The sequence below is a fragment of the Lethenteron reissneri genome, chromosome 44, assembly GCF_015708825.2.
Source record: "Lethenteron reissneri isolate LAM-NWPU_2019-01 chromosome 44, ASM1570882v1, whole genome shotgun sequence".
Classification (NCBI taxonomy): Eukaryota; Metazoa; Chordata; class Hyperoartia; order Petromyzontiformes; family Petromyzontidae; genus Lethenteron; species Lethenteron reissneri.
In genome coordinates this window covers 9,406,578-9,417,695 of record NC_083822.1, presented here as the reverse complement: position 1 = coordinate 9,417,695, position 11,118 = coordinate 9,406,578, and the positions used below count along the sequence as shown (strand labels likewise).

Genomic DNA, 11,118 nt, shown 5'->3' with positions numbered 1-11,118 from the left:
GAGAAGAGAAGCGCCACGTTACCCTGCAGATCAGCCCCCCCTCAACTCCCCCCCCCCCCCCGCCCACCCCATCCTAACCCACCACGCACCAGACTGCAAAAGCATATATAACCATAACTGATTAATCCCCCATATATAAAATACATGTTTTTTTAAAGTCCAACAGCCGATTGGCTTTCCAAGACAAATACTAACCAATATTGAAGCAAACTGCAATGTTTTCGACACTGATCTGGTGACAAGGCTCCGGTCGAAATCTGTGCAGTTTGCCTACTTAAAATGTTGCTGGGAACATGGGTCTGGAAAGCCAATGTTGGGACAAAATTTTTGTTTTTAAGTGTCGACAGGGTTTTGTTTATATTTGCTTTCGCCCATAACGTTTCACAACAAAGGACAGAGTTTGTTCATCATGCAACAGCTCAAATCAATGTTGATAACAAATCAGAGGCGATTAAGCTGTCGGGAATCGAGAGAAAATGCCCATGTTAACATGGTGAATGCAACAGCCTCCAACGTCTGCACGCAAATTGTATCGTTACACCCCTCGTAACAATGCCTACAATAAACAGCTGTAATGGCATTGACTTAAGGCTTTCGTGACCGCAGGAATTCATATTCTTTGGGTCTTTCGGTAAGTCACGTAGATAGAAATTTAAATATCATGACGTTTTGATCGCAACGCAAGCAATCGTCATCAGGCCTGAAATTTGTATTTCTATCTACGTGACTTTACCGAAAGACCCAAAGAATAGCTGTAATGGCAGTGAAGAAATCGCTGGATTTAAACCAGAAGTTGACCGACTTGTACCTGAAAACCCCAAGTTGTAATATTTCCCAATTTTTCCCAAGGGAATTCGTTAGTGATCAGAAATGCTTCATTTTCCAACAATGTCCTCACTTCCACATGAAGAAAAAACATCAACGTACACATTTTCACTTTCGCCCATTTCAAATCAGACCTCACAAACCATTTTCTGGCTTAAACACCAACTCTCCAGCAGGAAAACAGTACAAATATAACTTTACGCTGTTAAACACAACACTTACGGCACATGAACGTGATGACACCAGGGACATTAAAACTTTTAAGTCGTCAGGGTCCCAATGCAAATTCAAGTGCGGCTGTAGATTACAATCAACAAACTCCAACGTATTCCCTTTTTGACATGTATATTCGCACGTGCAGATGCATTGGTTGTTATAAATGTACTGCTTTTGCAATTATTTCCGGAGCGAAATGTGCATTACCAAAAACGTACAGGCGGGACCGCCAATCTTTTTTTGCTGGGAGGTCAGGCATCACGTTACGTAGCAACCTCATCCACACAAGTGATGGCGCAGTCACACACGTGTTACCTTCGAGCAATGTAGAACTTACTCGTTGTGGGGGGTGGCGGGATCAAGGGAAGAGCGGATAAAACTCGTGGGAAGGGGCGGAATTATTTTTTTTGCTAACCCAAGTGCAGGTGCGGTACAAACCAGTTACACGTAGCAGCGTGTTCCTCAGGCCAACGACTTTATTGGTGTAAGAACAGAATACACAACTACAGCAAGAACAGCAAGAATCGAGGTCACAAACCTGCATCCACAAACCTTTTTGCTGGTTCCCGTCAAGAGGGAGGGGGGGCAAAAGCAGTGCTTATTTACATTCTGCCATGTCTATGGGCTCTAATGTAAAACAAATCAAACTTGTTAAGTGTTTATTGTTAAAACTAGGGCTGGGTACTATACCTTTTGTTTCCTGAACAGAGGCTCACATCCGGACATACTACAACTTGGCAGTAGCGGAGAGACAGCTCGAATGTGAAAGGGGATTTTGTGCTTGGCTCTGAAGGAACAATTATGTAACCGCTATGAGCATATTCTCACCAAAATGTTTTTAAACTAGGCTAAAGAGTTCTTATAAGACAACAATCCGAGATAACAATATCAATGCACCTCGTGCCGACAAAGTTGTGTGGACCAATAACAAGTTCTCCAATTAAAACGTTGACAGCTGTCTCTCCGCTGCACACGGCAATCAGTGTAACAGAGAAAGGCCCTCGCCAAACTGTGTTTGGGGACTCTATTGATAAGAGTCCAACAGCGAGTATCGCTGTGAAAGACCTTCCCACTCTATATCGATCATCTGACTGGAGTTGCGGTATTAAAAGTTCCACTTGCCTTGGCACAACTACAAGACTGCAGCGTGTCCTTTACACAAGGCAAGTGAAGTGACTCCATCTCAGCCTAAAAACTAAACAGAAATAAGTCCAAGGGTAAACAGATGTGCTGTGTATTAGGAGAAGTTATGTTCAAGTACACAAGTACACAACCAGGTTAAATTCAAAAAGTCAACGCCAACATCGTCAAATGACAAACACAAAAATGAACAACCGACATCTAACCATATATATTCAAAAATTATGCTTTCCTTCAGATGTCTACCTACCCTGGTATTTTAAATGGCAACTTTTATGAATTGTAGAGAAATTCTGGTAGGCTGCATGCAAATGTGTCCTGGGATCAAAACACAAGCATATATTAACTTCTGTACGGGTGGGTCACATTGGTGCGATGCCACATTCTACTTAGCTGCTCCTGGCTCTGGTCGGGGACAGCTGGATGGATGGATGCCTCAGTAGCGCCCGCCATGACCCATCATGTGAGGTCTCATTCCCGGCATGCCCATGGGGGGCCGAGGAGGCCCAGGGTTATATGGCTGCATCCTGTGTGGCCCAGGAGGTGGGTGGCCCTGGCCATAAGGGGCCATGCCCCCAGGGTGATGTGGGTACCTGGGCATGCCCTGTGGACCGGGACCGTAAGGACCTGCCACACACACAAGCAACAGACACAAATCGCAATGAGCTACACTGTCAATTAAAACATCAACAGTCGTCTCCATTGACCAATCAAGTGAGGGTGGCTTTTTAAGTGTATTTTTCCAACATTCCTTGTACATCAAATGATGCTTACTGTGTGTGGAAAATGTGGAAGCCCATTTGGCGTGAGAGCAGCATGTACTGTGACACCAGGCCACTGTCGCCACAAATGTTGTTTGTTACCTTGCGGAGGGCCAGGTGGCCTCATACCAGGCATTCCAGCCATGTTCCCCATCCCGGTCTGGCCATACATGGGTACCTTACACTGGTACTTTGGTATCTGCGCCCTTTTCTCCTCCTGTAAAAGTAACTCAAATTAAATCCAAGCAAATAAGGCAATCGGATCAAAGCATTTAAGCAAATGTCTTTTATCACATCACAACATTTAAACTACAAGAGTATAGGTTTGTGAACAATAATGTGCAGCTCAAGAACACCAATCCTAAAGGAAAATGCTGTGGGGATGGAGCATGTTGGGCACACAACTCTTACCCGAGGGGGAATATCATTTCTTAATTCTTACTGCGCACTATCTCTGAAGGGGGTGGTGGGGGAAGGGGTAGGCCGCAGCACAAGTAACTGTAAGTTCACACTAGAGGACAAACGCACCAACCGTTTTTTTTTGCCAGCGCGACAATTCATCGCGACCGGGCCACGCTGCTCGTCAGCGGTGGCTGCGCCCACTGACCAGCGAGATGTCCTCGTCCGGGTGGATGAGCCGGCACGTGGCGCTGTTGACGTTCAGAGCGGCAGGCTTACTGGCCGCGAGCGTAGGCGCCTTGCACGCCGCCTCCCCAGCGTGGGCCGACGTGCTGGCGCCCGCTGTGGACGGCGCGGCGTGGTGTTGCTGCTGGGAGTACGCCGGGAAGGTGGGACGGGGCGACCCGGCTGTCGACGGTGAAATTCCGCCCAGCGGCTTAAAGTCTGTGCCCACGGGCGCAGACGATGTCGTGGTGGGCTGCGGGGGCAAAACGAGGTTGAGGTAGGTCTGGTGTCAACAATGCTCAAGTGTCGTCACACTCGTAGACAAGAGGCATTACAAATGAGGCACTGATGAAGAACACACAGATGCAAATGGAAAATGTAATCTGCACTAATTTAATCGTCAATATCACATATTAATCTAAGGCAAAGTCTACTGAAATGGAATCAAAAACTTCAGCGACCAGTTGCATAAACACATTTAGTGAATATCTAAATAGCTCAGGGAATTGTAATTCAATTTTTTTATTCAATAAACCCAAGGTAACAGAAGAGTAGTTATTTATCAACTTATTTATTGGCATTTAAGGTGAACAGTTATAAGCAATTTAGTGTAAACTTACAGTTTCTAGAATCCAATTCAGAAAAAACAGAGGTACAATGTTAGTACACAACAGTTTTATTGTGGATGGCAGGGACTTCTACACTATTTATTGCAGCGAGAACAAATCCAAACCGCAACGTTTACGATGAACATGTAACGGTTAAACTGCATGCACCACTTAGGGCTCTTCCGAGCGTGCACAAAGCTTACTTGTGATGCTGTAGGGAGGGATTTAGAGGGAGAGGCCGAAGAGGACGTAATAGAAGAAGAGACAGCGGTGGACAGGTGGGAAGAAATCTACCAGAGAGGTAGGAAAGAACAGGAAAACCTTAATTTAAAGAGGATAAGGTTCTTTTCTAGTATATAAGATACAAATTGCCTATGACCAAATCACCCAGAATGTTGCCCGACCTCATCACAGCAGCTCTTTTTCATTCCACTGCGGGGTTGAGTCTGGATGGTGCTTGGATGAGTGACCAGCTTGTACAACAGGTTGCTAAAGGCAGCTAGGCTACATGGTCGGCATAGGTCAGTGCATACAATGTCTTTGTTGTCACGGATTTCCATCATCTCGTATCTGCACTGCCCACCTTTACAACCTACAATGACCAGTATGAAGTTCAGTCGAATCAGCCCTATGATCACCACAATTGGGGGGGGGGGGGGGGGGGAGACCCTAATACAGCAGTTGGCTGAAAAATTGGCTATACATGTACAAGCTACACATTGTGCACAAGATATAATGGGAGTATTTTAAACAAATGATGCTTGATTGCTTTATGAAACGGGCCAATTCTTCAACGTTAATAAAGCCAAGGAACACAAGGCAGCATAGTCGGTCCTGAATTGACCCGGTCTTGTTGTATGCACCACTGTTCACACACCTGCCCAGCACTCGGGAAGAGAGGCTTGGTGACAGGCGGCTGCTGCAGGACCGGTCGTTGAGGCATCCCGTTGTGCTGCCCGGGAATAGGCATCAACCCTGGACGTGGTGCGTAGCCTATCGCAGACAAAAAAACAATTATTGAAGCCGACAGGGTAACCGCATCCCCAAGTGTGGATGTGCAAAAGGATGTTTTGCTAGAACACGGCGTGCTCACGTGAAAGGTGATTCACTGGATGTGACAGGGGGTGGCAACTGGGACTGAGGCAAAAGGAGTGGGTGGCAATGAATGCATGAGAAGACCAACATATAAGATTATTGTATGGGAGCATGTTGAAAAGTTCTGACTGCATGTCACAGTGCAAGTGGTATTAGTGTCATGTGATTAAGTACTCATCCGTTTGAAATATTCAAAAAAATGCACAAATTTATGTTAAAATATCAGCTGTGGGTAAAGATGAAGGGATTACATCACAAATCTCTGAAAGTGACCTCAAATGTCTCAGAAGCCCTGCTACAAAGATTGCAGTCCAACTGATTGTTTTTACTCTCAAGAGATAGAATATGGCCAAAACAAACATGCCCAATGTGATCTGAGGGTTTGGTTCACTCACCTGGAGGGGCCTGCGGCATTCCAGGCACCATCGGATGCATTCCATGCGCATGAGGCATCATCCCACCCATAGGCATCATGCTTTGAAGACCACAACAAATGCAAATACATTAGTAAACAATAGACCAAATCTTGAGCCCAATTACTCTGACCCATATGGTTGGCTTTCCATCTTGGCATTCAGATCTATTAAAGCTCAAGTTGCATTGCATGGTGATTTGTTACATACCCTGGCATCATCGGTGGCATCCCTGGCATCATGGGTGGCATTCCTTGCATCATTGCTGGCATCCCTAAACAATACAGAACACATTAGCTTTTGAAGGTGCAAAAACTAAAATATATATACATATTTAAACGACAATGTGAAAATTGTGCGAATGTCAAAGGCTGCTGCATGTATCAGGCAGTAACGCAATTTATCTTGACACAGGACACAAAACTACAAAAAAAAACAACAATTATTATTTGACTATAAGTTTAAAGTTTTGAGGCTTTGGTAATAAGAAAAACAGGATTTTTAAATCGGCTCAAAGACACTGGTGATGCAGATAGTGATTTAATAAATACAGAAAACGAATGTTTCTTGAAAGTCAGTTTACATAGAACTACCTTTACAACCATTATAAAAGCCCAATGAGACCAGATGTCTCTCTTTTGTTCAACAAAAGACATGTTAAAACAGATATCCATCTGGTTTACAAGTAGCTTCAAACTCATTCTAGATTTGAAGCTTTCGTGACTGCAAGGATTAATATTCTTAGGTTTTTTCCAGTAAAGTTTTACCTACTTGACTTCAAACTCATGTTAGCCAGCCTGGGAGACACAGCCGAGTTTAAAACGTGCAAGCGCTATTTGTTTTTAGAGTCACGCCTCAATTCTACTGAAAGAGACCAGAACAAAGTTCTTCACCTGGCATCATGTTGGGCATGGGAGCCATGGTGGGTATGGCAGGTGCGGCTTGGGGTACGGCCTCTGTTTGCCCAGAGAAGGTGCTGGGCTCTTCATCCTCGCTCTCTTCAGAGTTCTCCTGGCTGGTTTGGTTCTGCTTCTTCTTGGCCTCTGTAAGAACAAAGATAAATTGTGTCAATCCTCAAACTGGGAACCACGGAGGTCATGATTGAACTCCTTTCTTACCAGGTCTCTTTACAGAATATTGGAGAACCGATGAGATCACTTTGTGTCTAACCATAGGCTACCCCTGAAAACTAAGTGATGGCTTGCCATACACATGACACAGGAAAACCAACTAGCGCACCACTTTGGATATATGGCTTGCTTCCAATTGGTTGACCCTGCCCAGTCGGTGATCTGTGCTAGAGAACCTTGTGTTGAGGAAGAGACTGGGCCTCGAGGCTGCATCAGATCGGTCACCACTGTTGAGATTAGGGAATCGAAAAAGAGCTCGCTTGGGGATTTGGGAGCAGGGGGGATTCAATGTGTTGGTGCTGGAGGGTGTATGCTGTTGAACTTCGTTCGGACCGCACGTAGCTAACCATCGAATTGCACTTTCTGGCTGTATTTACAATGTGACACCAACACGCACGTGGCACTCTACGCTTACCCAGCGACTTCTGCTCCATCATACGCCGTCTCTCCTCCACGTCTTTATCAGGGATACCTTCCATGCCGTATATTTCCAACTCGATGTCGGTCCTCCCAGGAATAGCATTTGGCACTGCATCAACAGTTTCCTTGTGAACCTGTAAGAACCATTAGAGAAAAAATAACTACTTTTTCGTCCAGCTGCATTGTACTCCGTTATATAAAGAAGTGTTTTAATAATTATGAATGTAACAATTGATACATTCCGAATACAATTCTTGGGCCAGGACTACATACATTGTGAGAATTTAGCAAAATTAGTTACATTTGCACTTATGGGACTAAGTATTAAAATGAGACAAGATAACTAAATGATCTAATTCAATCCGGACCTCACTTTGTAACAATCCATCGAATTGCTGACAGGTTGAATAATTATACAAGACAGATTCATTTAAAGTATAATAAATAAAAAATATCTCCAAATGCAGTGCATAAAAACCGGCAAAAACAGCGCACCAAAAACATACCTGCATACAGTGAATGACCAGACCTGGCCCGGTGTAAAGCTTCTTGTGACATATGTGACACTTGAAATGCTTGGCTTTCTGATGTTGAATCAAAATCTTCTCATCGTCAAACTCTCTGTTGCAGTACCTGGGTAAGACGTGCAGTTGAGGAAAACCCCTCGCAGCATGCAACACGCCACGCATACTACCGCCCATGAAAATACTTATTCTCTTCTGAAAATTCGACATGGTCTCAAAACAGTTTGTGAATAACGCAGTGTGTGAACGTTGACTGATCGAGACCATACAATTCCTAAGATGTTGCAGGTGCATTTTGAATTGTTCATCAATGTACATATTGTACCGAGTAAATGACATACCGTTATTGGTGACAAAATGACCCACATTCTTTGTTCAATAGCCACATTCCCCTCAATCTGAACTTCCTTCACCTCATCATCCATATCTTCATACTTTTCCGCATTTCATCGGGTATCACAATCACCCTATTTAACCCCCACTGCATTCTTGTCATACCACATCACCTCATTATCCGTATTCTCCATACCAACGCCAATTGCTCTCGACCCTCCTCCATTCATCTCTCCCATTTCACCCAAATGACCCTAATCACCTCCCTCCTTCATATCTCTCAACATCCTTTATCTTTCTCCCTCATCAAACTCATTGTCCACATCGCCAGCAATCGCGCCATAGGTTCCCATTCGTCATGATGCATTATCCCCCCCCCCATCACTCTTCTTTCCACCTTCCATCCCCCTGATCATCTTCTGCCGCTTACTATCCTCCAAAACCATCTTACATGTCAGCATCCCCTGCTCATCATCACGTCCCTCCAACACAAATACGAACACTAAACTAATTCCCCTCAAACCTCCCTCGCCATCCCATGACAACACCCCCACCCCAAACAGCTCCAATCGGTAAACTCCAAAGACTCCACGTATCGCACCACGGCGCGAAAAAGACCTGCCAAGTCACCGTTAAACGCCGATACACGCGCGCGTGACACACCTTAGACAAGTGGTTAAAGTAAAAACAAAACATTAACGCGTGAGGAGTTTATTGTAGCTGCCGACGTCGCCTAGTTGCTCCCGAGGCCTCAGCCTACACGAGGCCTCAGCGGGCCCAACCCAGGAGTTGGCAACCTCCGCGTCTCAAGACTCCCCCTCCCCACCCCACGCGCCGCCACCAGAAGTCGCAAAGGATACCAGCACCAGGGCTTCACGTTCTTCTTTTTCTTCCTCCCCATGGCAAGGCGGCGAGAGAGCCCGAGGAAGCTGCGCAGACGAAGCCTCGCGATTCGTGCTAGGGGTAGCCTCGCGAAATGGCGGCGTCCCGTTCCCAGCGTGCACCGCGCGCCGGGGCCCCAACTTGACCAATCACAGAGCAGAGAGAGAGACTTTGCTGTCCGACCAATCGGAGCCGGAGAGAGAAGTGACCACGCCCCTTTTGGTTACAAGGCTCTGATTGGTCAGATGTCGGCTTGTGGGCGGAGATCAGTCGAACCGTAAGCCACACCCCCTCGAACCCCTCCGCAACCCCCCACTGCCCCCCCCCCCACAACCCTCCACATCCCCCCGCTCCCACCACACCCCCGCACCCCCCGCACCTCCCTCACCCCCCACCGCATCCCCCCCGCACCCACCCCACCCTCGCACCCCCCCCGCTCCTCACCCCACCCTCGCACCCCCCCCGCTCCTCACCCCACCCTCGCACCCCCCCGCACCCACCCCACCCCCGCACCCCCCCCGCACCTCCCTCACCCCACCCCCGCACCCCCCCCCGCACCTCCCTCACCCCACCCTCGCACCCCCCCGCACCCCCCCGCACCCACCCCACCCCCGCACCCCCCGCACCTCCCTCACCCCCCACCACATCCCCCCCGCACCCACCCCCGCACCCCCCCCGCTCCTCCCTCACCCCACCCCCGCACCCCACCCCCGCACCCCCCCGCACCCCACCCCCGCACCCCCCCGCACCCACCCCACCCCCGCACCCCCCCCCCCGCACCTCCCTCACCCCACCCCCGCACCCCCCCGCACCCACCCCACCCCTGCACCCCCCCGCACCCACCCCACCCCCGCACCCCCCCGCACCTCCCTCACCCCACCCCCGCACCCCCCCCCCGCACCTCCCTCACCCCACCCTCGCATCCCCCCGCACCCACCCCACCCCCGCACCCCCCCGCACCCACCCCACCCCCGCACCCCCCCCGCACCTCCCTCACCCCACCCCCGCACCCCCCCCGCACCTCCCTCACCCCACCCTCGCACCCCCCCGCACCCACCCCACCCCCGCACCCCCCCGCACCCACCCCACCCCCGCACCCACCCCGCACCTCCCTCACCCCACCCCCGCACCCCCCCCGCACCTCCCTCACCCCCCACCGCACCCCCCCGCACCCACCCGCACCCCCCCCCGCACCTCCCTCACCCCACCCCCGCACCCCCCCGCACCTCCCTCACCCCCCACCGCACCCCCCCGCAACCACCCGCACCCCCCCCGCACCCACCCCACCCCACCCCCGCACCCCCCCCCCCGCACCTCCCTCACCCCACCCTCGCACCCCCCCGCACCCACCCCACCCCCGCACCCCCCCACCCCCGCACCCCCCCCCGCACCTCCCTCACCCCACCCCCGCACCCCACCCCCGTCCCTCACCCCACCCCCGCACCCCACCCCCGCACCCCCCCGCACCCCACCCCCGCACCCCCCCGCACCCACCCACCCCGCACCCCCCCCCCCCGCATCCCCTGCACCTCTGCCCACGTCCTCCTCTCAATCAACGCCAACTCCCGGCAGTATTTCCATCACAGAGTCTTTTTTGGGGGGGGGGGGGGTTGTATCGCATAACTATAAATGTTGTGTCGTTAAACCCGCCACCACCCGACACAGCCAGTAAGGTTTGTCACGTAAACAAAAACTAGTTCTACACGCCGGTTGTGTTGGAGAGTTCACCCACAACACGTTAACAATTCGGGTAACGTGACGTTTTGCCAGTAAGGGGCCGTCCATAAATGACGTCACGCAACTATGGGGGGGGGGGGGTCAGACATTTGTGACGATGTGTGACGAGGGGGGGGGGGGGGTGAGAAATGTGACGTCACATCAAAATGTGCAAGAAAATTTTCTTTTGCAGGTGTGAAATCCACAGCAAGAGAAAATTTTATTTTGCAAGAAAATTTTCTTGCTGTGGATTTCACACCTGATGATGATTGCTTGTGTTGCAGTCGAAACGTCGTGAGAATTTTTTTATTGTTTTATATATATATATTATTTTATTATTTCCCTTCTACGTGACTCTACCGAAAGAACCAAGAATATGAATCCCTGCAGTCACGAAAGCTTTAAATCAAAATTTAGGTCAAAGATAGTTA

At 49.5% G+C, this 11,118-nt stretch overlaps 1 protein-coding gene across 2 annotated transcripts; it reads right to left on the bottom strand.

Annotated features, from left to right (window-relative positions):
• Positions 1 to 1,499: 1,499 nt before the first annotated feature.
• Positions 1,500 to 9,120, bottom strand: ZNF207 (zinc finger protein 207). Of its 2 annotated transcripts, XM_061569716.1 has the most exons (11): positions 8,950 to 9,120; positions 7,739 to 7,865; positions 7,228 to 7,366; positions 6,576 to 6,725; positions 5,893 to 5,956; positions 5,665 to 5,744; positions 5,052 to 5,167; positions 4,378 to 4,464; positions 3,550 to 3,819; positions 3,045 to 3,159; positions 1,500 to 2,808 (listed from the first exon to the last, which is right to left on the bottom strand). In XM_061569716.1, exons 1-11 carry the CDS (start codon positions 8,988 to 8,990, stop codon positions 2,618 to 2,620), a joined length of 1,380 nt encoding a protein of 459 aa, XP_061425700.1. In that variant the 5' UTR covers positions 8,991 to 9,120; the 3' UTR covers positions 1,500 to 2,617. The 2 variants fall into 2 exon arrangements, with proteins under 2 accessions (XP_061425700.1, XP_061425701.1); XM_061569717.1 differs by lacking the exon at positions 4,378 to 4,464.
• Between the last annotated feature and the right edge of the window lie 1,998 nt (positions 9,121 to 11,118).